The following is a 26229-nucleotide window of genomic DNA, read 5'->3' on the forward strand; positions in this document are numbered from 1 at the left end:
AAGTGAGAGAGTGGCATGGACATATATACACTACCAAACGTAAAATAGATAGCTAGTGGGAAGCAGCCGCATAGCACAGGGAGATCAGCTCGGTGCTTTGTGACCACCTAGAGGGGTGGGATAGAGAGGGTGGGAGGGAGGGAGACGCAAGATGGAGGAGATATGGGGATATATGTATATGTATAACTGATTCACTTTGTTATAAAGCAGAAACTAACACACCATTGTAAAGCAATTATACTCCAATAAAGAAAAAAAAAAAGACTAGGTTACAAAAAAAAAGAGCCAACCCCTGATCTTTGGGGACTGGTGCCCTTTCACCTCTGGACTTCTTGTCACCAGTGGTAAGAAATTTCCTAATTACTGAAGTGGTTAGTAAGCAAGATTTTCTGTTACTTGCACCTGAAGTGTCCCAAAAAGTGTGAACAAGAGATTTTAACCTATTTTTAGAAGACAGACTGTGTCTGGAGAGTGTTAACTGATGGGAAAGGGGCTGACCTACCACAGAACCTTGAGAAGCAGGGCACCTGGAGCAGCTAGAGCTGCAAAAGTCATGGCTGAGGTGAGGGCTAAACATAGCGAGAGAGCTGAAAGGCTCAATATTCTGTCGCTGGACCCGCAGGTCATCACTACTACCTCACACGGTCACATGACTTACCATTGCCGCTGCCAGCCCCCTCGCCCTCCAATCAACCCTCAAAAAGAGAAATTGAACCAGAGAGACTCTAGACATGGGGCCCCCACGCTCAGCAGAGACCAGGAGGGGGCACAGGGCTAAAAACAGGAGGACTGTGGGCTGCCCCTGGTCAGCTCCTTAGCTGGCACTGCCAGAATGTCTATTGCCGGGTACATCAGCAGGCAGGATTCTTCCCTCAGGAAACTGAACGGCCCCCGGAGAAAAGGCTTCCACAGCTTGCCTTTGGGAATATTCCAACAAAAGGCTGACTGGTGACATGATGACCTTTTGGTTGATAGTCCCACATAGACCTCCAATGAGCCTGTTAGAGCCTCTCTTTTAAATATGAATGGTTAGAGATAACCAAACGTTCCCGGAACATCTCCAACATGAGCTGACCGACCAAACATCAAACACATGAACACATATATGAAACAAACTTGGGGGAAATGAAGATAAAGGAAGAAAAGAGGAGGGACTTCCCTGGAGATCCAGTGGTTAAGACTCTGCCCTTCCACTGCAGGGGGTGTGGGTTTGATCCCTGGTTGGGGAACTAAGATCCCGCATGCCATGCAATCAGATAAGAAGAACCAGATCCTAAAATTTAACAAGGAAATCATAAACTATTTAATATACAGTTTTGAAGAGTAAAGTAAAAAAATCTTTTAGAAAGTGGAACAAGAGATTGAGAGACAACAGGAGAAAAGAGGTAAGAGGATGAAGAGGTCAGAGCAAACGATCCAACATCCAACTAACAGGAGGTTAAGAAAGAGAATAAAGACATAGTGGGAAGAAAACTATTTAGCATGTAACATGGGAAAATATCCCAGAAACAGGTGTTTCCAGGTTGAAAGGATCTACTGAGTACCTAGTACAAAGAATGAAAAGAGACCTACATCAAGGGGGATCCCTGGGAAATTTCAGAGCACCAGGCTCCAGCAATTAAACATGGAATCAGAATGTTATTAAACTTCTCAATAAAAACCTTCGATGCCAGAAGCCAATGGAAAAATTGTCTTCAATCTTCTGTAGGGAAATAATTCTCAATCCAGTTATATACTCAGAGAGATGATCAATTAAGTGTGAGGGTAGAATAAAAACATTTTCAGGTGTATAAGGATTCTAAAAATTGACCTCCCATGTCCCTTTTCACAGGAAGCTAATGGAGAAGATACTCCATCAAAGGATCAAACCAAGAGAGAAGGTGGCAAAGGGCTCCAGGAAACAGGTGCTCCAACACAGAGAGGGTGAACAGAGTTCCAGGATGGCAGGAACTACTGTTTTTCACTCTAACCCTTTTAGTACTATTTAGTTTTTGAACTATGTGTCTATACTATGTTGATTAAAAAAAAAGAAGTTTCATTAAGAAAAAAAATTTTAGAACAGTTGAAACACTCAATAGTAAGTGCCAGTTGCCAGACAAAAGAGAGGAGACGAGGGGAGGAGAATCATGGAGAGGAAAGCTGAGCATGAAAACTGCGAGCTGCAGAGCAGAATCAGCTCTGAGAGCCAAGACAGAAACATGAAGGGAGGACGCTGGGCACACGTGTGCATGTGCATAACGGGAAGAAGCAGCTCTGGATCTCCTCGTTTTCAGACTTGTGTCACTCAGGATGTGGGCACCCTCCTGGCGATGACGGAATGGTGGATGCTTTCAAGACCTCCTCCCAGTTCTGATCACTGCGCTCCAGGGCGGAAGCTGGAGGGACGGAGTGCGCTGGGACCAGCCTGTGACTCAAAAAAGCCAAGGCTTGGAGAGGATGATGGGGAATTGGGCAACTGGCCACGAGAAAGTGTGGAAAAAGTCTCGCAAGTGTTAAGCTGCCGTCCAACCTTTCTTCCTCAGCGCTACACTACCCCTCACCCCTCCACTTACCAGTCTGGTCTAAAGACAGTGCATGTGATGATGGTCCCTATCCAATAACACCCAGAGAAACTTAAAGTCCTCTAACCCCCACCACTTTGAGGAAGCACGAGCAAAACAACTGACCTTAACTGAGTCCTTACTGTACATAGGCATGTCTCATACCTTTTCTCATTGGAGCTACCCACTGCCTTAGGTGCGTGTAACTATGACCTACATTTCTCAGATGAGGACATTGGTTGCCAAGCTAATAAAAAGTGGAGGGCTTCCCTGGTGGCACAGCGGCTGAGAGTCCGCCTGCCGATGCAGGGGACACGGGTTCGTGCCCCGGTCCGGGAAGATCCCACGTGCCGCGGAGCGGCTGGGCCCGTGAGCCATGGCCGCTGAGCCTGCGCGTCCGGAGCCTGTGCTCCGCAACGGGAGGGGCCACAACAGTGAGAGGACCGCGTACCGCCAAAAAAAAAAAAAAAAAAAAAAAAAAATGGAAATGAGACTTGGCTCTGCCTGACTTCAAAGGCCCCCCTGTTGAGAAATGAGTAGGAAAAGCCCAGGGAAAAACATAAGTCAAGGAGAGAAATGGCTTCCACTTTGGCGATTGCACTATGTAATGAAGTAGCTTTCACTCCAGACTCACCTCTGCCCTTTTTCAGGTATCTAGGACCTTCTTCTGCCTCTTTCCCTGCTGCCCTAGTCAGTCTTAGATTCATTGGCATTTGCCATTTTGTACTTTACGGGGAGATGTGTGAGCATCCGTGAGACAGAGGGGAATATGCCCAGATCTTGGCAGCACTGACCTCCGCGGCTGACCCTTCCTTGTTCTGCTGCCCCCCCTTCCCCAAACCCCCACGCCTTTCCAGCGGAGTCCTGATGGCTTTGGTTGGCCTGGTCATTCATAGCCCTCGGGCTCTGTGGGGCAAACAATGTGTTTCCTTAGAGTTGGGGGCAAAGAAACAGAGCATACTGGTATGTTATCCAAGGGCCCCCAGGTTGAAGGACAGAGGCCAGGAGGCCAGGTGAATGGAAATCAGGTAGCACTGAGGCCTTCACTGGCTCCCATCGCTTTCCCATTGACTACCACTGCCCCCTACTACCAGCTACCATGAACTGAGTGCTTATGATGAGCTTGGTACTTTATCTCACTTAATCCTCCTTAGCTCCGTTTGACAGTGGAGCAATTTGAGGCCAGAGAGGCTGAGAGACATGGCCGCGTTCATCTAGTTAGCAGACAAGGAGTTGAGCCTTGTACTTCCAATCCTGTTCCAACCCTTGCTAGCTAACTTTCACTTTTCCAATCCTAGACCCAAGTCCCTCTTTTAGGAACCCCTGACAAGGATGGGTTGCAACTCAAAAATATGAGAACTGGAATATTTTCAAGGTTACCAAAATGATATTTAAGATATAAATTCACACACCGTTAGCATTTCCTACAAGAGAAATTCATGATTGGGAAGGGATAACCATAATTCCATTCATGTGTGACGATTTTTTTTTGGCCAATTATAGACAATGAGTGTGATTGAAACATCTATTATATTTACATCATTAATATGAGGGAAATAACTGCTTTAAGTCTTATGTGGGTATGTTTACTTCTGATCACGCTTTTTCAATCTCTGATGGCATGGGGTCTCGTGTGAACCTAAAACAACTGAAAAAGGATGTTATTTCCCACTAACTGTGGAACAGAGTTCACCCCTGAGTTTTCTGGTGCCTTGAAAAGCGTCCTCAAAAATTATTCTCTTACCAACATTTGTAATGTGCTCCTTGGCCTCCCCTTTTCTTTCAGAGACATTCTTTTCTGCTGATTAACCTCACCCTCTCTTTCTTCTATTTCTTAAAAGAACATAAACACCTGGCATTTCTCTATTGACAACCATTCCCCTGAAAATTAAACCAAAAAAGGAACAGAAAGAAGCAGCTCTTAAGGCTCCACTGTTGCCTGTTTCATTTTTTAACAGCTGCCCCCAGCTTCTCTGTTAAGCCAGGTACCACTGCTTGGGTGCGAAGTGCCTGCATCAGTCAAAATCGATGGAGAAGTGTATAATAAAAGAGTTTTCAAACTGGGGTTCCCTGGAGTCCTTGGGGAAGCTGAGGTGATCCCTTGGATGGGCTGGGGGACAGTGGGTTCTGGGTAAGATGAGAGCAGGGCTGAGCGGGCTTCAGGTGGAGGCAGGTCTGCTTTTATATCGGGTACCATGTAAGGTTCTGTGGGAACAAAAAAGTTCCATCGCCACCAAGAAGTTTGAAAGCTACTGTATATAGAATTGAAGCCCCTTCCAGAAGTTTGGAGCAGAACTGTGTCCCCAGGGGTAATATCTTTCACCAACACCTGGCATTACAGTGAGAAATTATAAAACGATCTTGGAAAATGAGGGGTGGCAAGGACAGTGGCAAGTAAACGGATGAGGACAACGACCCGACAATGGTTATGATGATGAAGATGTGAGGGTGGTGACTCCATCTGACTCCTCTGACTCCATCCCCCCAGATGCCTGAGGCTGAGCTTGGCGATTCCAAGAGAGGGGCTCCAGCCGCCAAACTGGTCAGGCTTGCACCGAAGTGCAAGGCATGAGAGATCCTGGTAGCTCAGTAACAACTGTCATCAAATATTTGCTTTTGCTTTAAAAATAAATTCCTTCCCCTTCTTTTGCAACTATATTCTCTTAATGCCTACTTGCTGACTGGACAATTACTCTTTGAGACTCACAGCGTATGCATTAAAAATCATCAGAGGGGGGCTTCCCTGGTGGCGCACTGGTTGCGCGTCCGCCTGCCGATGCAGGGGAACCGGGTTCGCGCCCCGGTCTGGGAGGACCCCACGTGCCGCGGAGCGGCTGGGCCCGTGAGCCATGGCCGCTGGGCCTGCGCGTCCGGAGCCAACAGAGGGAGGCCTGCATACCACAAAAAAAAAAAAAAAAAAAAAATCATCAGAGGGGACTTCCCTGGTGGTGCAGCTGTTAAGAATCCGCCTGCCAATGCAGGGGACACGGGTTCGAGCCCTGGTCCAGGAAGATCCTACATGCTGCAGAGCAACAAAGCCCATGCGACACAACTACTGAGCCTGTGCTCTAGAGCCCGGGAGCCACAACTACTGAGCCTGCGTGCCACAACTACTGAAGCCTGTGCGCCTAGAGCCCGTGCTCCGCAACAAGAGAAGCCACGGCAATGAGACACCCGCGCACTGCAACAAAGAGTAGCCCCCGCTCACTGCAACTAGAGAAAGCCCGTGTGCAGCAAAGAAGGCCCAACGAAGGCAAAAAAAGACAAAAATCATCAGAGGATACTAATATCTGCACTTATATTGTGTTATTAATGTTTCCTTTTTATGATGCTATGGCTATTTGAGTCTCATCTCCTAAACTCCAAATTCTTGAAAAGCAGGATCTAGTTTCATTCATCTCTGTGCCCCTGCTTGAGAGTACCTAACACAGTACCTTGCTTATGGAGCAAGCACTCAATAAATATTTTTGAAGGAGGGTTTCCTGTCCTATCATCTGGAAATTGGTCTGTGGCTCATTATGGCACCCCACTGCCTGTCAAAACACACATACGTGGATTTTCAATCCAAGTGGAATTTTTTTTCACCCTCCCTCTTTTTTTTGGCCACGCTGCGTGGCATGTGGGATCTTAGCTCCCCGAGCAGGGATCGAACCCGTGCCCCCTGCAGTGGAAGCTTGGAATCCTAACCACTGGACTGCCAGGGAATTCCCCCAGGTGGGTTTTGTTTTCTATTCTTTCCTTTCTGTCCAGGACGACCAAATAAAACCCTAAAGAGGTGGCTCAGCTTTCTTGGTATGGAGGGAGACGTAAGGACAGACAGCCCTGTCACGGCAATTTTCCCTTTACCCTGACCATTGGAGAGTTGTGGAAAAAATTCACCAAATATCATGGCAAGTGGGCTCCTAAGCTGTGCTGACTACCCATCTCCCCAGGCTTCCCCCACTCTCTGCTCCAGGAATCTTCAACTAATCTAAAAATTCAGGTGACCAGCAAGTTGCCCGGTGGTTGAGTGTCATCCTTTCAGCTATTTACTTCTAGCTGACTCTTGCTCCGTGAAAACACATCCTGTCGGATACAGGTCTGCTATGGAGGATGACGGTCACGGCAATGACGGCCACAGTGAGATGACAACGGTGACAGCAGTAACATCCACTGAACGCTACGCGGCAGGCACTGGGCTGAGCCCCTCACACCCATTCTCTCCTTCCAACTTCACAACCACCTCCCCAGGTAGGACGATAACCACTCCCATTTCACACGTGATCCGACCACACAAGACCCAGCCAGGCAGGGTCACCTGACCACGGACTAAAGGCTTCTATCGCCCAGGTGGGACTTACCTAGGAAGCACAGAGTTAGGTGGCCTGGATTTTGCAGGGGACGCGACTTTAGGTTCTGGGCCCAAGCTCCCTGAAGATCCCGGCAGCGAGTCCTGCGCTGGCCCGGATGGGTTTGGAAGTACTTCCCTTGCCGAAGTCAGGAGATGCTCTTTATCTTTAACTTCTTTTTCCCGGGACTTGGCTTTGTGTTCCGCCAGAAGGAGGTCAAATTGCTTTTTCCGGCCTGGGACTGCCCTCCGATGGCTTAGTGAATGAGTCTAAGGAGAAGAGAGACGGAAAGCACAGCCTCTTTGATCAGCACATAAACCTGCTTCCCCTGGCCCTCCATTTCAGAAACAGCAATTCATGGGAATTTAGAGGTGCTTGAAAAGTCAACTTCAAGGCAACAGCTCCTGTTCTGTGGCTGGGAAGAGGCAGAGACCACACAAAACGCAACCGTGCCCTACGCTCCTGGCGTTAAGAAGCCAAAGCTTCCTCCAAAAAATGGCATAAGATGACGAGCTTCAGCGCAGAACCCATGAGAACCTCTCTGATGAAAGGCAACGGTGAGGGCGTGCTGGAGTTAATCCAGGTGCAGGTGGGAGGCTTGCTTTGGCCCAGACACACAGAGCCACCAAGCAGAGAGGGCCACAGCCTCCATCCCAAGAGGCACTGGCAGTTCAGTATGAAATACGGGGCTGGGGGCCACCCACTGGCGGCCGCCTTGGGTCAGCTGTCCCCTGGCCACCCCGCTGTGGCTGGATCAGGGGCACGGCGGCTCGTCCTCCCCTCCGGGGCTGCCTTTCAGGGCGCTGCCACCGCCGCCGCGCTGCTCCTGCATACATTAAAACGTAGCAGGGTTTAGAACCGCCTGTGAGTGCCTATAAATACAATTTACTGTCTGGCCTCACAAGTAACAGGGGAAGCCTATTTTTTTTTTTTTTTTTTTTTTTTTTTTCCTTCTTAAAAAGCCAGCCAGCTTGAGGCAGGCGCTCTGCTACCATGGAAGAGAAGAAAGCATTTCCCTTACAAAGAACAGCTGGGGGTCATGTCGAGGCTCCACACCCTGCCGTGTGCAGAGAGTGGCATGCAAACATTTCGACAAAGGCCCCAGCGAGAGCAGGAAGTATTTTTTATGGAAAGAGAAATACCTTGCAGGTGAGGGATCTTGTGCAAGGTTTCTTTGTCTCGGGATCCAATACTCCACAGTGTTTATTTGGGTCAAATTCTCTCTCTGGTTTAAGAAACAAACAAAAAATATAAGAAAAAAGGAGACTAAATAGGATTTGGCATTAAGACCACATTTTTTAAAAAATGCACATTTGCACCAACAAGTGAGACATTGTCAGGCAATCTGTTTTTTTTTTTTTTTTTTTTTTCCCAACCGGCTGCTAAAATGCTTCCAGAACCGCTGGGGGAAGATGGCGCTCCCCTCTGAACCCAAGAATTCCCAAGTCCAGCGGGAGGCGGTAGGGATCGGAATGCACAAGGGAATGGGGCGGGGGGCGGGGGTGGGCAGTGGAGGGAAAGGAGCCGGTTGCTCTCACACTTTCACTCCAAACAATTCCCCCGGTACCTTCGGGCAGAGGTGGCTGCAGACCAGGGAGAACCACCTGAGTCCCAAGGGCCACTTTTTCCCCCGGGATAGCTCCAAGAATACATCACCCACTCCTTCCTGCCCTGCCTCCCTAATAGTTTTAGCCATTTAAGTGGGAGATTATTCCTTGACATGTCAGTGTGACCTGCCTCTCTCATGCTTTGCAAAGTCCTCAGCACGAGGCTTTCCACGCAGCCTTGCCGGCCAGAAAAAAATCATTTCCCAGATTCAGGAACATATAGGCAGGGGCCGGGGCAGGTGTGGGCTTTACACTGAGGCTGAACCTGAAGGTGCAGAGAGGGCAGGGCCTGTGAGTGTCACAGTCCAGTCGCTCTGCCCCTGGGCTGAGGCCTGATGCTCCAGATGGGAACAAGCCGGGTCCCTCGGGGACCTGCGGAGGGAGGCGGGCTTTCCTCAGCTCCTGCCTTCCCGCTGGACTGCTGACGGCTCATGTTGGGGTTACTCCTAAGGAATCTGCTCTTTTTATGCCCATTTTGGATCCTTCACCCCTTCTGGATTACAGAAATGCTCTCCTCCCCTGGAAAACGAGGGGATATGCGGCAATCTCTTGAGGACCCTTCAGGCTTTCAAGTCCCACCTCTCGATGACCTGTGCCATTTCTGGAAGGCACCCAACAAACACCTGAGTCCTGCAGGGCAGGAATGACATAGCTCTTCTGAGCATCCAGGGAGACGGGCAGCAGCATTGGCGGGTGGGTGGATGGGCGCGCGGGGGGGTGTATATATATTTGGTGGAATGTCTCCTTAAGGGCCTCCAATGGCTGCAAGCTAAAAAGAGGTTACCTTGCCTGAAAAACTGCCTGAACTTGGTGGAGTAAGCTCTGACCATAATAAATGAATGCATTCTATTTTTAAAAGAAGGTTTGGGAGCTGTGGGGAGGTTGCGACAGTGGTGATGACGATGTTTGCAATAAAACCGTTCTCATAACCAAGACAGACTTCCTGGTTGACTATCAAAATGCATCCTGCCTCTTTCTTTTGCTTTTGTCTTCTTTTTTTAAGCTTCATTTTTAAGAAAAGAAAACTGCTAGGCCCGGAGATGTTCGCTTCCTACGAGCCCTCTCTGCTCTCCGAGGAGGGTCCGGGTGCCAGGCTCCAGGCCGCCTGGTGTGAGTTCTTTCCCTCGGGCCTGGCAGAGTCAGACCCGTGCCCAGATCCACACCGGCACTCGTGCTGGCCTGGAACTGAGCAGGTTGTTTGGCTGGGGGTAGGAGCTGGCTGCCAAATGTGAAAGTGAGAGAGAAATAAGCAAAAGACCCAATGAGACAAAAGCACCAACAAAATGCAAAATCCCCAAACACAGAAAAAATGCCCGAACAACTTCAGATTAAGGTGCCGGCTGGAAGCCATGGTCATACTTCTGCCAGGAGGAGGAAGGCGGCCTCACTGCGCCCAGCCAGGCCTATTGGATTTCCCCCTCTGCAGAGTGAAGATGAACTTTCCCTGCAGGGAGACAGCCAGGAGCGGGGGGCTCCGTCCACACAGTGAGGCCCCCGCCCTCAAGAGAGCGCCAGGCTCTGCCTTTCTTTCTGGACAGCGGGTGGAAAGGACATGGAGAGATTTTCAGGGTAAAATAACTGTGTCATTTGAATGCTTTGGGCCTGAGGTACTTTTAAGAAGTAAACTTTTTAAAAGTGACAGATGTAAGATAGAGAAACTGAAACACAGATAAACACAAAGTAGAAAATGAAAACGACCCACAGTTCTTGGGGCGCTTAGGAATTATCCTCATACCAGAGGACACAGCTTCACTCTCACAGGGAAGCTTACCCTGTACGGTGGTCCCATGAATAATGTGGGTTTGAACTGTGCAGGTCCACTTACACGCGGATCTTTTTCAATAGTACATACTGTAGTTCTACATGATTGGAGGTTGGCTGAACCCACAAATAGAGAGGAACTGCAGATACGGAGGGCCAACTAGAAATTATACAGGGATTTTTGACTGCGTGGAGGGTCAGCACCCCTAACCCCTGCGCTGTTCAAGGGTGAACTGTATTTTCTTTTTTCTGGTTGACATTTGATAAATGCCCAGAGTTGTGTGAAGAAGTTATAAAGTTTATAGCTTTTCTTGGTCTTTTAGAGAAAGTAAATCTGCCAGATTTCCTTCTACAACAATCCCAAAGCAAATATCACCCACTTGGGGAACCCTAAGCGCAACCATTGTCTTAAGGACTGGCCATGTGCACCTTTCTGGGTGTACCCTGAGGTACTCAGGCAACCAAGGAGATCGGAGAGAGACCCTTCGACGCCCCATCTGCTGTGCCAGTCCAAGCGTTCCCAGATGGAAATGCCAATCTGCTTATGTGGGAAAGGCAGTTGCAGCCCCAGACCACAGAATCAACCTGGAAACCAACGAGACCAAAGGATGGAGATGGGCAGACAGCACCAATGCGACTGTCCCAAGCCTGCCCTGAGCTACTGGGAGATATCACGGTGGATTGCCCGACTCTGCTTTCCAGAACCCAGGGGCAGTTCGGCCTGTCAGTGTGAGGACAAGACCCTCCGAATCCACAGACAGCTGAGGGCTTGCAGAGCCTCCTGCCTTGGGGTCACTAAGGTAACTCCTGCCCAGTGCTGAGCTGAGCGAGGTACCGCATCTGGCCCGGGATTAAGAGGACCGGTTCTCCACAGTATTTTTAGCGGGGTGGGGGGGGTCCTGTTTGCAGGTAAACTCCGTGTCTCCCTTAAAATGAAACAGACCTGCTCAATTATAAGAAAGCATCACTCCCTCGTTCTGGACGCAACTCAACTGCAATCTGATGATGAGCCAGACTCGAAGGACACAGACACGTACCTGAAAGTCTCCTGTAAGGCTTGTTGTTGTTTTTGGTGCCATTTTGGTGTTTCTTGTCCATGGTGGCAGACAAAATTCCTTTGCCATTTAAGATCTTCTCTGGGGAAGGTGGCACTGACTTGGACATCAAGACCGGCTTAATTACAGGTGGGGTGGAGACGGCAGAGGATGAGGTGGAGCAGGAAGTGACTGCAGTAGTGGTTGTAGAGTTCATTTTGACATTGGCACCATCTGCCTTCACTAGGTTAGGAATTTTCTCTAAACTGACTACGGGAACCGGAACACTGAAAAATAAATGAACAAACACACACAATTGCCTTCTTTGATTCATCTGGTCTGCTGAGAAGATATCCCTGCTTATCATTATCAGGACACTTCCTTATCACTTATTTATACTCCTCCTATACGAGAGCAGGAGGATTCCAGTTTTGATGGGAGGGAGATGCACGCCTTGGAAAGGACCAATAGGGGGTGTGAGGCTGGCACAGCGCCAGGGACGGCATCAGAACTCACTGATTACCTCCTGGACCGGTTGTCCCCGTAGATCCTGCAGCTACCCCCTTTCTCAGTCCCTTTAGTCGGTAGTCTCCGAGACAGCACCTTGGGCAGAACAAGGCGCCTGCTGTGAAGCTCAGGAAGCGATGCCGTCTGTCCACGAAGGCCGTTGTGCCACGGAGCCGCGTGCTGAATCACGCCCCCTCCCCCTGCTGCTCTGCTGGTCTCCCACCCAGGCGATCGGGCCTGACATCTGTTTAGCTCGGAGCTCACACAACACGGAGGCATGGCTGCGGGCCAGCGTGCCATGCTATACACTGTCAGAGGACTTCTGGATCACTCATATCCCGGGGATGGGCTCAAACTGAGTGAGCCGCCATGGAACATTATCTAATATTCCATTTTAGGCAGCTAGTTATGTAAATAGGCAATTCTCAAGGCTGCCAGGTGAGAGGATGAATTTTAAGAAGACAGAGCACAAAGGTGTATGTTTGCTCTTCAGAGTCTGTCACCTTAGCCCCACTCCCCTGCCATTTCTCCTGTAACGGATATGCATTTGATTTCTGTGCATTTCATGCTGGATGACCCTGTGTCTGCGGGGGGCTGGAGAACTCTGTCTTGGGGTCTGAAAAGATGAGATGAGATGAATACGCTTTGTTTTGGTTCCTGAACTAGATTCCCTTTCCTCCTTGCAGGGGGGCAGAATGTGAACACTTCAGCCCCCCCCCAAGTCATTTCTGAGCTGCGAGTGAAGGCGACTTAGCTATCTGAATGCCAAATGGGCTAGAAGAGGGCTTAGACATGCCTGCAGACAATGGAGGACATGAAAGACAGGCTGGTTTTGCAGGTGAGGAGTCTTATCTGCCCACATGGCTGGCTGGCTCTCCCTTCCCTAAGATTCATTCACAGATCGTTTCTTTGATCAATTTGTTCATGAAATTATTTCAGCAACCCCTCAGCCCCTGCCCCTCTGCTGACTTTGGAACAGGATCCCGCATGTTATTTATAGGCCTTTGCCAGTGAGAAGGGCACTCAGTAGTGAAGCACAATGCTCCCAGACTTGAGACTTCACCCCAGGACCACGTGCTTTCTTGGCCCGGGGAAGCATGGGGTGGGACTTCAAGTCCCACGTGAGGGGAAACTGGAACAGTGGTTTTTAGTTAGACACCAAGTCACTGACAGTTCAGCCTTTGATGAGTGTTTCAATCACCGAGATATAGCTGCACTGCTGCTACTTTCTAGTTAATGGCAATTCTCAAAGCACTTCCCTATCGCTGAAGAAGAGCACAAGAAGCCCTTGAAGAGTCAGCACACTAAGAAGCTGCAAAGATATTACCTGGTGAAATTAGTGCTGCATTCCTGATTTCTTCCAAATGGTAAAAAATGCAAAGCCATGGGATATGGAATTCGTCCAGGCTCATTCCGTCACTCAATTTTAAAAGACACAAATTATAGAAACCAGAGTCTCAAAGAGATATTTGTACACTTTGTTCATAGCAGCATTATTTACAGTGGCCAAAAGGTGGAAGCAACCTAAATGTCCACTGATGGATAAATGGATAAACAGAATGTGGTATATACATACAATGGAATATTATTCAGCCTTAAAAAGGAAGGAAGTTCTGACACATGGATAAACACTGAGGACATTATGTTAAGTGAAATAGGCAAGTCAGAAAAGGGTGAATACTGTATGATTCCACTTGTATGAGGCACCTAGAGCGGTCAAGTTCATAGAGACAGAAAGGAGAATGGTGGTTGCAGGGGAGTATCGAGTTTAGCGATACTGTTTAACGGGTATCGAGTTGCAGTTTTGCAAGCTGAAGAGTCCTGGAGATCGGCTGCACAACAATGTGAATGTACTTAATACTCCTGAACTGTACTTTAAACATGGTTAACATGGGAAATTTTGTTACGTGTATTTCACCATAGTTGAAAAAAAAATTTTAATGTACAAACCAAAAAAAAAAAAAATCCCACAAATTACAAACTCATGTAACTTAAATTATACTTCAATATCCTGACTTAAAAAATACATATTGTAGGGCTTCCCTGGTGGCGCAGTGGTTGCGCGTCCGCCTGCCGATGCAGGGGAACCGGGTTCGCGCCCCGGTCTGGGAGGATCCCACATGCCGCGGAGCGGCTGGGCCCGTGAGCCATGGCCGCTGGGCCTGCGCGTCCGGAGCCTGTGCCCCGCGACGGGAGAGGCCACAGCAGAGGGAGGCCCGCATACCACCAAAAAAAAAAAATACATTTTGTAAGAGCCTACTTAAAAAGCTCTTGTTGATTTATCTGTCACCCTTGTTTTGACCTGCAGACTTTTATTTCTTTAGAAAAAAGTTAAACTTCAAGTGTTGATGTGAACACGTGGACTAGTAGCCAGGTGAGGAGATTCTCTAGCACGCGTGTGGCCTCCTCTGATATAGTCCCTTATGAAGCCAAGTGAGTTCAGGAAAGGAAATTAGGAACTTCACGCTCCAGATCCAGCTCTTGTCCCATGAGCCGGTCTGAGCTGCATGCTGAGTACTCATGAGCTTAGCAGACAGAGATATGATGTTGGGATAGAATGATCCAGAGCAATTATACCAACTGAAATAAATTTAAAAACTGAGTCAAGTGGTCCTCAGATGCTCACAGTACAGTCTGCGCTTCTCCCCTGAAGTCACCGTCCAACTCCAGCGAGTCCCTTAAGGCAGCTATAGCTACGAGAGCACACGTGCAGCAGGTCCAGCCACTGGAACAGGGCCACGTGACTCACCTCTTTGACGGTGATGCTTCTTCCTGACTGTGTGTTAGTGACTGAGCTGAGCCAAGCCAGTGAGTATGTGTGACTGATCTTCTAATTTGGGATTTTCTCCACTGCCTGAGCGTGGTGCACTCACACCCTCTACTGCCAGCGCTTCCGCTGGACTTCAGTCCCAGTGCCCAGAGACAGGATGTGGAACTGAAGTCCATCAGAAACAAGAAGGGAAGGCTGAGGTGTGCTCCTCTTGGATTGGAATGGGGGGTGTTAAGGAAAGACTGTTTCAAAGGGCTCCAAAGACCAGGTGAGGAGCAGAGCCACGGAGTAAACACCCCTGAAGCCAGGCAAGCAGCCACTTGGTAGTGGGAAGAGAAGGAAGATTGAGTTGCTGGGGTGGGAATTCTAAGGGTGTCCACTAGCTAATGGAGAAGGGCTACAGACAGACAGGAGGAGAGACTGCGGACCATCTCTGATCCTTTTTTCTTTAGCATCCTTTCTCTCCCCCAAAGGCTTTGGGCTTCCCCTCTAAGGCGACCTGCTTGTGGCCTGAGCTGGGAAGGTACTTCTGCTGGGTGTTAAGAGAAGACAGGGAAGCAGGACGCTCAGGGATAGTAGCAAGGGTCAAACACATCCTCAGGGGAAATGAGAGAGAGAGAGAGAGAGACAGAGAGAGACAGAGAGACAGAGAGACAAAGAGAGAGAGAGAGAGACCTTCCTAGTTAACCTCACCACCCTCTTTCCCCCGCATAAATGTCAGCCATTGGTCCAGCTGAGAATTTAGTCTCCTTTCTTCACTACTATTGGCAACAGCCCCCAGACCCCAAACAGATGAACAAGGAGCAAATGATCGCAAGAAGGTACCACACGATTTGGAAAGCCAATCCCAGAGGTCTGATTTTTTTTCAGCCCTGGCTAACATAAGACACTACTGAGAGCCCCGGGTCCTGTTTCACTTACATACAGACCCCCGCATGTGTGAGGGAGGGCAGCTGCCCTAACACCATCATCTCAGGACTGCCTCCTCCTTTCTCCCATTGTCCCTTTTCCTACTCCCCTCCCTCCTCTGCCATCACCTCTTCCAGCCAATAAGTATAGTGTTCCAGCCCAGGCAGCAGATCCTGAATAACAGGCTCACTTTTTTTTCCATTTGGAAAGAAGCCAAAAGATTCTGACCCCCTGCTGTCGCAGGTTGAGCATCTCCCACTTTGTGTCAGATCACAGGAACTCCAGCACCTCCATGTGCTGCTAGGAGCTGGGAGGGGTGGAAAAGTGGCAACACCCAGATGACTGACTAAGGAATTTATTAGCCTCTTTGCTTAGTTCCCCCTAAGTTTAACAAAAGCCCCTCAAGTTCCTTCCCTTTCAATCTTTTTTTTTTTTTCAGTATGCGGGCCTCTCACTGCCGCGGCCTCTCCCATTGCGGAGCACAGGCTCCGGACGCACAGGCTCAGCGGCCACGGCTCACAGGCCCAGCTGCTCCGCGGCATGTGGGATCCTCCCGGACCGGGGCACGAACCCGTGTCCCCTGCATCGGCAGGCGGACTCTCAACCACTGCGCCACCAGGGAAGCCCCCTTCCCTTTCAATCTTAAGGGATGCACTTACACACGCACCGAGGTCTCACAATTAGTTGCATTTACCAACTCACTATTGTCCTTTCTTTGAGGAGCAAGATTTGAAAGGGAAAGACGTGTCCCCACTCTTTCCCTGCTGCTTTCATAATGCCTGTTTTGTTTGCTTGGGAAGAACTCTCTCAGGGAGCCCATGGCTGCAGCTTGTCCCCCTTCTGTGTCTAATATACTGGGAGCACTTATTGTTGTCTCTGCGCCTCTGTCCTGGGTCCCCAGAAGGGATCCCACAGCTGAGAACAGTCCCCCCTCATCTTCCTTGCTGGATCTACCTTGCTTCTTTATGCTGCTTCGGCTGCCGGCGTCTTCTTCCTGGGTGCTTGGCCTGCCTGAATTTACCTTTCTGAACCAAGAAGAGTCCTCTGGCTTTAAGAAAAATGGTTCTCCTGGCACCAGGTAGATTCCCCTCCCCGCCCAGTGATGTCTGCAAAAGAGCAGAGGTGGAGAATCTTATGGTGCCGTTTCGAGGGCCACCAACGTGTTGCCAGACAAGCTGCTCTCCCTCCAGCTATGCTTTCCTGGCGATCATGATTTATCCTTCCATCATCAACAGATAAGCCTTAAAAGAACGGTCCAGAAAATATTTAGGCCTGCAGAAATCATTGCCAGCCCTGTTCCACTTAGCAGCACAGGGGAAAGATGGAGTTGACAGGCAGGAGCCTGAAGACATACGGTATTTGTGCTGTGGGTTACATGTATGATGAGAGTTCTCAGCTGTCTGATTTCTTCCCACCAATTCCTTCAACTAAGGCCCATGAGCCTGTGTTTCTGGTCTGGCAGAATTTTGAGGATCTCTGACTCACTGGCTGATCCTTGAAAGGGTCATCTCACCCAGCCTCTTGCCTTCCAAGAAGGGATAGTAGGTAAGTCATCCCAAATCAAAAGGAATTGACCTTATTTTAAAAGGCCCTCAGAGAAGGAATTCTATTTGGCTCTCTTGGATGCATTTTGGGGGCTGCTATCAGGCCATTAAGTCAAATTTAGATTCTTTATATTGAAGGAATACTTGGGACATTCTTAAAGTCTGGGAGTCAGGCAATCCCTAAGAATCAGCCTAAATAACAGCTGCAAAGTCCTATTTCGGTACAATAGACACAGGAAGTGCTATATAAATCCTGACGAGTGAATGTATAGTATTTTTTTTCAATCTGGAAAAAGTTTGGGAAAACTTTCAGAAAGCCAATTTGTCAACACCTGAAGCAAACAGTAAACAGGGTAATCAACCACCGAGCACGGGAAATAAGGAAATCTGCCTGATTAATATTATTCTGCGGCTGAGTGTCAGGCCTGGTGGGCAGAGAGGAAGCGCCATGCATAATCTCTCCTGGCCTCCGCACAGTTTTGGATGCCCTCCCACATAACACACCCTCAGCAAGCTGGCAAAATGTGGTTAGACCACACAGCTACTGGGGGTGAGTGGCCCTGGCAGCTGAGGCAAAAAAAAAAGATTGGTTAGCAGGGTCTCGTGCTAGCCCAGAGTCGTACCCACAGGAGCTCGCAGGGACCCATCGCTGGCCAAGAAGATTAAAGTGTGTCAAGAAGATTCATCGGTGACTTGGGTGATAGGTCAAGATCTCACCCATCAGTTGGGGGAAGGGGCGGTTAGTCGCTGGGAAGAATGATGTGAGACTTTCCCTTAGGAGGCAGGGAGAAATGAACAAGCTGACTCTGACAAATTGTAAACGTGGCCAGAGGCAAGTAAGATCAAATCAGGGAGAACAAGTAGGGCTGAGTTGGGGGGTCTGTGCCTTGTCCTTGCTCTGGTAAAGTCATAGAATGTGGAAGGTGTTGCAAGATAATTTAGGATAACAGTTAGGAATACAGGCTTTGAAATCAGACAAACCTAGATCCAAATCCTGAAGCATTATGGTGGGAGAGCCATCTGACTTCTGTGGGAATTAAGAAATGGCGGCCAGCCTGGCAAGTGGATGAGCACTGGCCTCTGTTCCTGCTCACCTGCTCGGCAGGATGGCCTCGCAGTGCAAAGCCCAGGCAGGCATGTGAGGCTGCCCTGCCTGGCTCATCTCAGAATTTCACTACTCTGGCTTCAGTTTCCCTATCAGTAGAATGAAGGTCATGACAGCTATTTGAAGTGATTAACCGAGATAATACATATACAGTGCTCAGCACGGTGCTTGGGCACGGGGTTGGTCCTCAGTAGATTGTAGCAAAAACAAAAAGAGGGAGAGGATCACGCCGCCCCCTCTCCCTACTGCCCCTGATGCTTCTGGGGTGCAAGTCACTGTCACCATCAGAACTTTTTGTCCTCTTAGCCCTTCGGTCCCATGATGGGGGGAGGGGTGGAAGAGGAAGTGGGGGGGCATGAATGGAAGACGGACGGGAGCAGACGGCCCTCCATATTTGCCCAGAGTGGAGGACCACTTCTTGGGGGTGCAGAAGGGGAAAGACAGAGCCGAGTAAGAAGCCTGTTCAGCCTCAGTCCCTTCCAGGAGCCCTCAGCCCTACCTCACAATCCCACCTGCTTCTCTACCTCTAGTCTCCTAGGCACTGCCCAAGCCTGGACTAGAGGTGAAAGCTCCCACCTGCATACACATTCTAGAAGAGTGAGAGGAACTCCAGCCCCCTCTCATACGAACATGTAGTCTCCTGCAACCCTGACTTGCGTGAGGCAATGGGGGTCCTTGCTGGCGCTAAGACGCCTTCTGGAAGAAGAACTGCATGTGCCCCCTTCTAGGCTGCTCCACATTCCCTGGAAGCAGGAAGTCCCAGCATCAGCCTCTGTTTAGTGTCTCCGGCACTTCTGTTAATCAGGGCTTCCCGAGGCACGGAGCTCAGAAGGCGGTCTCCGAACCCAATGAGAGATCAATGGGCACTAAATGCCCTGCCATTCCTGGGGAGTCATAATACCCCAAGATCGTGGGAAAAATCAGCAAGCCAGAGGAGAGAGGAAGATAACGAAGGGAAAACAGAGTCCTGGCACAGTAGGGTACCTGAAGCTGGACAGGCTGTCTCCGGAGTGCACTGGAGACCAGCCTGCCTGCAGGGGTGCGGCCCCGGGCAGTGAGTCCGGGTGGAATTTAAGACAAGCCCAGACCAAACCAACCATACCTGCTCAGTGCCTTTCCTTCTACATGTGAGAACGAAAAGCCTCACAATGAAAATGAGTACCCAGTGAAATTCTCATCAGGGCATAAACGGTATCAAGGGCCTTTGAGGGCAGGATGTGAGATGAAAGAGATCAGGAAGCGAGTGGACTGTGGAGGGAGCGCTGGCGCAGGCCAGAGCGGAGCCCCCAGCGCCGGCCCAGTCCAGCCTCGGCTCAGGAGCCCCAGTGGGCGCGCTCCCGCCTGCAGCCACCAGAGGTCACCGGCTCCCGCTGCTGGAGCTCCAAGCTGCCCCGCCGGCCGGGCCTTCCCCTCGCCTTCCAGAGCCCGCGCAGCCAGCACGTTCACGGCCTCCCTCAGACCCTGCAGCCAACACGGCCCCAGAGGGAGAGACGGGGCCCTCACAGCACATCTTCCATTGCCCTGCCAGGGAAGGCGGGGAGCCGGGACCGGGTGTTTTTAAAAAGCTCTACGTTAACAACATCACCATCCAGTTGGAGACCTTCCCCCACGTTGTCACCCTTTCTGCGTTACCACTGCAGGCCTCGTCGTCACCGTCATCACGGCTTGCCTGAACCTGTATCGAACTCCCATCATCATCCAGCCTCTCTCTGTGCTCAATCCATCTCCACCAAGGCAAACCCGACCCTGCTATCCTGCTGCTTAGAAGACTTCGTGGGCTCCCCACTGCCCGGGGGACCAAGTCCAACCTCGCAGCTGGCCCCCGACGGTTCCCGCCCCGGGCACCTTCTCCCAGCGCCTCGCGGGACTCTAGCTCCTGGAACACTGTGTCCGTTCGCCTGGCTCTGTGCCTTGGCGTGGGTGGGCGGTTCCTTCTGCTGCTGTGCCCGCCTCCCTCCTCAGGGTGAACACGCCCCCATCTGCCCTGATCCGGATGACGGGTCCTCTCCTCCCTCAGTGCTGGCTGTGCCTTCCTTGGCCTTTCTGCCACACTTATCCCAACAGAGAGCAAGGTTTTAGTTCTAAGACGCTGTGGCCCGGCCAGACCATGAACTACCTGAGGGCGGGGAGCTGGACCAAGTGCATACATCACTCTGGAGTTATCCCAGCGACATACATACTATTTAGCACTTAGGCTCAATCAGTGTTTGATGACTGAGTCAATGTTTGCAGTGAAGGTTAAATCACATGACACAATACGAAGCAAACCAGCTCTCCAGCAGCACAAATGCTTTAGGAGAGGACCCGCCTGCAGCTGTCTCTCTTCCTGGTAGAGGAGCCATGGCGATGACAACACTGCGGGGGTGTTGTCGACCTGCCCCCACCCCTCATGACTCTCACTCGCCCTTGCCACGCACACACTGAGCACTGCCAGGCGCTGGGCTGTAGGCTGCGCCCACACGGGAGGTTGTGTTTCCTCCTCACCCTTAATTTATAGATGAGGAACCTGAGGCTTAGAAAGGTTGACCCAGGGCATTTGTTCAGCAAAGTGAAGGGCGAGAAAGTGGCTGAACTCCAGGGAGCTCTAAGGGCGGGGATCTTTATCACAGCCCCAGCTCTACCCCTGTCCAGCTGTGCATGCCACCTCAGGGAGCCACTTCATCTGTTTCCTCATCTCATCACCGAGTAGCCTTGAGGCTCAAAAGGGAGTGGGGCTATTGGGACTTCCCTGGTGGTCCGGTGGTTAGGAGTCTGCGCTCTCACTGCTGAGGGCCTGGGTTCGATCCCTGGTTGGGGAACTAAGATCCCACAGGTCTCCCGGTGCTGCCAAAAAACAACAAAGAAAACAAACAGAAAGAAACCAAAAAAAAAAAAAGGGAGTGGGGCTACGAAGGCATCTAAAAATGACAATGTGCTCTGCAGATATGAAGGACCATGGTTACCAACCTTCATGGCTCAGACTCTCTCTCTCTCTCCAGTCATGCCACTTCTTTTCTCTCCCCAGCTGTCATAGCCTATATTTTCCTTCCTTAGACTCTGGTCTCTATTTTTGAGCACTTCTGTGATTTGACAAGGTCAGCTGAGTTTACACCCAAGGAGCTGTCCATTGTTCTTCTGAAACTCAGGGAACAGGCAGCACTTAGATGCTTAAGCTCCAGATGCCTCCCTGTCCTGGCAGGGACATTATCCCCTCTGGATGCCTGAATATCCTAACCTGCCTCCCTTCCATCCTCGTATCCACCTGACCTTTCTATCCTGTGGCTCATCACAGAAACCTCTGGCTGCTCCTTCAGTCCACCCACCGCCCCTCCCTCAGCCTCTGCCCCATTCCTTCTCCCTTGATACCCACACCTGTGCCACTAGGGGCAAAAACTGCCCTCAGAATGTGCCCCCCTCATCTCGTGTGTGAGGGGCTGGACCTGTAAGTGGGAGTCCAGGGAGGGACTTCTGTGGAACGCCATACCACCTCCTCACTTCCCTTCTGACCAGGGTTTTCCTCATATGGTCAAGTGCATCCTGGGACACGACACGCAGGGGCTGTGCTATGGTCATGACTGCAACTGCTGCCTCTAATTGAAAAGAAAATACCTTTCCCTTCTTGCCAGAGCACAGAGGGTTTTTCCTTTTTATCACCCAGGACCTAGTTCTCTCTTCCTAACTCTAATAAATTGTAATGGAGAAAAAGAAGTCCATGATGGAAAATGGCACCCTGATTTCTCCTCGAGAACTCAAAGAATCATTATTTATACCTGTTGCTTCCTTTCGCATCTCTGTGAGGAAGGAGAAGGAGCCATTAGTTGTACTTCACAGACCCCTTCCTTCGTTCACTTACTCATCGTACATTCGTTTATGCAATATCTGCTGGACACCAGATTCCATGCTAAAAAATGGGCATGCAGCAGAGGGCAGGGGAGGATAGAGATGCAAACAAGTACCATGGATGATGGTACCTGTTATAGTGGCATCTTGAGTGTTAATGGGAACTTAGAAGAAGGAGCATCTCAGTCTGTATAAAAAGTCCAGGAAGGCTTCATGGAGGAAGTGATGCTCATGCAGAGATTTTAAGTATGTGTAGGGACAGGCAAGGAGGCCGCTCCTGGTAGGGGAAACAGCACACGAGGAGCTACAATGAGATCGGGACACCTGGAAAATGAAATGAAGGGGTTGAAACATTGGCAGTAGCCGTTGGACAAGTGGGAAATGCCAGATCATATATCTACCTCCAAAGGGGTTGAGCTTCTGGGGGCAAACAACCGAGGGCCACTGAAGAATACTGAGGAGGGCAGGGCCACTGCAAGAACCCTGCTGAGGGATCTGGGGTGGTCAGAGTGGTTAGGTCACCTGGAGGGTCTGCTGCAGCCCTTTGGGTCTCTAGAATTTTCCAGCCTCAGCCAAAGTCCTGAGGTCACTCCCTACGTCCTGTGGGAGCCATCGATACTGAGCCGTGGTCTTGCCCCCAGTTCATGCCAACAGCAGGCAAGAGCCATAAGCCAGCCTCGTTTCTCCCACGGCGCCTCGCAGTTAATCACTTCCTTCTCCATAAAGCGGCGGGAGGGCTTCCAGAGCGCTCCTACCGCACAGCCTCCGCCGCCCAGGAGCACGCGCCTCCCATCCTGAACACCCACAGGAGCCCTGCCTCTGTGAGAAGGGGGGCCCCTCCTCCACCCGCCGCCAGGCACTCGCAAGGAGACCCGGGAGCTTGCTGATTTTTCTCTTGCTCTGGTTCATTTTCCTTCTGGAGCGGCAGGCTCATCTTCTGCATTTTTAATAGCTGAGCACATTTAGCATTCAGCACACAGTGGGCTGATAAGGCCCAAAGAGAAGGCAGCAAGCCACGCGGGGGAGGAAAACCTCCTCCCTGCTCCCGCCCACATCAGTGGCTTTGCGGATTTGAGATCCCCCATCGCCCACCGCGCTGGACCAAGGTGGCTGAAGCGGTAGCAGGTGGGAAAGTCAGACCGGCTGATGCAGACGCCGTGCAAGGAGCTGGTTCTCTGGATGAGCAGCGACTCATAAGAAAAGTCTGAGACCCTCGTCTGAGCTCAGAAAGAGCCAGTCATAATTCCCTCTTGACTTCCACCTGGGAAGTCTTACCCACCTCCCTCCACCTTTAAGGGCTCCATGGGCTTCGGGCAGGGTATTCTCTGGCCTCTGGCTCCCCCAGGGGTGGTCCCCATGGGCAGGACGGTGAGTTAGTGGAGAGGGGCTCTGAGAGCCTGGGAGCTGGGCGAACCGTGGGTGCTGCTAGGCAGACCTGCAGGGGACAAGGCTGGTAGCACAGGGATGCCCTGTTTCCCCCTTTCTTCTAACGCAGTTACTTTTTAACCTCTCCAGGCACAGAAGGGAGAAAACAACAAATCCATGGACCATTTAACCTTATGTGAGATGGCAGGAGGTAGGCCTGAACTGAGGAGCGGTGTTTTATGGCCGGACACGTGAATTTGAGCTACTTGGAAAAGGGCGTGGTGCTAACCTGCTGTTAATCTCCTCTAAAGGCCACGGCCCACCACCTGCAGGCACGGCTCATGCTTTGGCCTTTAGACGCAGAGCTCCTGGAAGCAGGGAACAGGGTTTGGGCAGGGGATTCTCTACACGGCCAAACTGGGTCCTCTGGGTCTGCTCCCATCAAACCCCTGGCAGCAGCAGGCGAACGTGAGAAAGCAGGAGAGTGCCTTCCACCTTGGAATTTAGCAACTCCTGTCGGGGAGGACAGCATTAAAGAGACCCAAGGAGCCACCTTCACACACCTGTGAATCAAAGAACCAGAGGGCTCACCTGGCCCAGGTGTCCAGATTTGTGCTGTCTGATACAAGAGCCACTAGCCATTTGTGGCTACTGAGCGCTTAAGATGTGGCTGAGGATCTGAGCTTTAATTTTTATTTAATTTTAATTCATTACAATTTAAAAACAGGTACTTGATTCAGTTATAAGAAAATGTTTCAAGTATGTTTTGGCACAACTTAGTATGCAAATCTATTTTATAATCGCTGTTTTTTTTAAATGAAGTCTAAGTATGGCTCAAGTGTTTCCAGTGATAATTTAGTGTCCAAGTTGAGATGTGCGGTAAGTATAAAACACACACAGGATTTTGAAGACTTAAGAAAGAAAAAAAAAAACAACAACCTATCTCGCTGATTATATATTGAAATAATACTGTGGTTATATTAGGTTTAATACAACATATTGCTCAAAATTAATTTCACTTGTTTCTGATCACTTTTTCCAGAGTGGCTACTAGAAAATTTTAAATTACATGTGTGGTGCACATTACATGTGATTGGACAGTGCCAGTCTGAACAACTCTAGATAAAGGGTTAACCATCTCCAGGAATGGAAATCTTATGATGCTTTCTAATGGTCAGATCCATTTCATTCAATTCAACAAATATTTACTGACAAGGGGACTGTGTTTGCTGAGTGTGAGGACCTGCCATGGGAGAGGCCCCGCAATTACCACGGAGCAGAAGGAATACAGCACCACAGAACGAGGCACGGGTAAGGCAGAAATGAAGTGCAGCGGGGATTAAACGGAGACGCTAGTGTATCAGGTGGCTGGCAGCAAGGAAGAGAATAAGAGAGAAAGGCCTGGAGAAGAAGGTGGCTCCTGGGATGGACAGTGAGAAGCGGTCAGGGTTTGGGCCAGGAGAGAAGGGACAGGATGCTGTGGAAGGAGCCCTGCTTCCTCCGGTTCCTCCCCTCCTTGGACCCCATTCTCCAGGGCCCTGCCCTTGGCTCCTGCTCTTCTTTTTTTTTTTTTTTTTTTGCGGTACGCGGGCCTCTCGCTGTCGTGGCCTCTCCCGTTGCGGAGCACAGGCTCCAGACGCGCAGGCTCAGCGGCCATGGCTCACGGGCCCAGCCGCTCCACGGCACGTGGGATCTTCCCGGACCGGGGCACGAACCCGTGTCCCCTGCATCGGCAGGCGGCCTCTCAACCACTGCGCCACCAGGGAAGCCCTCCTGCTCTTCTTAATAAGCCACATATCTTCCCGGGAATCCCCATCTGTAACACGGCTTCAATGCCTGTGTCTACGCTGACAACTCTCCAATCTCCATTCCCAGCCCATGCCTCTCTCCCGACCTCTGGGACCAAACACTCAATGCCCAGCGGACATCTCCATGTAGATATTTCTCAGATACTTCAAACTCCATGCACTCCCCGGCTGAACTCATCCTCTCCTCCCCACCCTAGACTCTGGCCCTTTCTGTCCTTCTCCTGAGGAAGTGGCAGGACCAGTCACCCAGCTGTCCAAGCCAGGAATATTACCCTAAACACTTCCCTTGCATTACGAGCCCTAATAAAACCAGCCCCGAAGTCCTGTGGGGTTTTCCTCAGGACCTCTCCCACCTGGCCCCTTCCACACACATGCACTACCGCTGCCTGGGTCCAGGCTGTCACCACGCCCCACCTGGGTTATGCAAAAGCAGCCTCACTCTTCTGGCTGCTTCTAGAGTGGTCCCTCATGCCATCCTTTATACTGCTGTCGGGGGGGTCTTAGTACAATTGAAAACTGCTCCTCTAACAGCTCCATGCAGCTTTCAGGGTGAAGCCCAAATTCCTGAATTTAGCTCATACAGCAGAACTTTATAACCTGGCCCTCATTCACCTACTCAGTTTCATCTCCTGCCTCTCCCCACAAGTAAGTACTTTTGCACGTTCTGTTCCCCTTGCCTGGAACACCCTCCCCATTTTCTTAAAAAAAAAAGTTTTTTAAAAATTGTGTTTAAAAAAAAATCTATCTATCTATCTCAATCATAAGATTTACCATTCTAATCCAGTTTTCTTTGTCTAGGTTATTCCTATTTATCCTTCAAATTCAGCTCAAGTGTGACCTCTTCTGAAAAACCTTTTCTGAGTCCTCAGCCTGGGTTAGGTGCCCTTCTGCTGTGCTACCAATATCTTAGCTCTTATCACATTGTATTCTGTGTTAGCTTATGTCTCTTCTTTTTTTTTTTTTTTAAAGTCTTTATTGAATTTGTTATGAAAAACCTTTTCTGAGTCCTCAGCCTGGGTTAGGTGCCCTTCTGCTGTGCTACCAATATCTTAGCTCTTATCACATTGTATTCTGTGTTAGCTTATGTCTCTTCTTTTTTTTTTTTTTTTAAAGTCTTTATTGAATTTGTTAC

At 50.1% G+C, this 26229-nt stretch overlaps 1 protein-coding gene across 1 annotated transcript in view; it reads right to left on the reverse strand.

Moving 5' to 3' along the window:
* Nucleotides 1–26229, reverse strand: part of ATXN7L1 (ataxin 7 like 1) — a 248697-nt gene that overhangs the window by 27454 nt on the left and 195014 nt on the right. Inside the window, exons 5-7 of the mRNA XM_007111542.4 lie at nt 11274–11557; nt 8011–8093; nt 6881–7137 (exon numbers count right to left, since the gene is read on the reverse strand). Of these exons, the coding sequence (XP_007111604.1) occupies nt 6881–7137; nt 8011–8093; nt 11274–11557 (624 nt within the window). The remainder of the gene's footprint in view (nt 1–6880; nt 7138–8010; nt 8094–11273; nt 11558–26229) is intronic.

This window comes from Physeter macrocephalus, chromosome 5, assembly GCF_002837175.3.
Source record: "Physeter macrocephalus isolate SW-GA chromosome 5, ASM283717v5, whole genome shotgun sequence".
NCBI lineage: Eukaryota > Metazoa > Chordata > Mammalia > Artiodactyla > Physeteridae > Physeter > Physeter macrocephalus.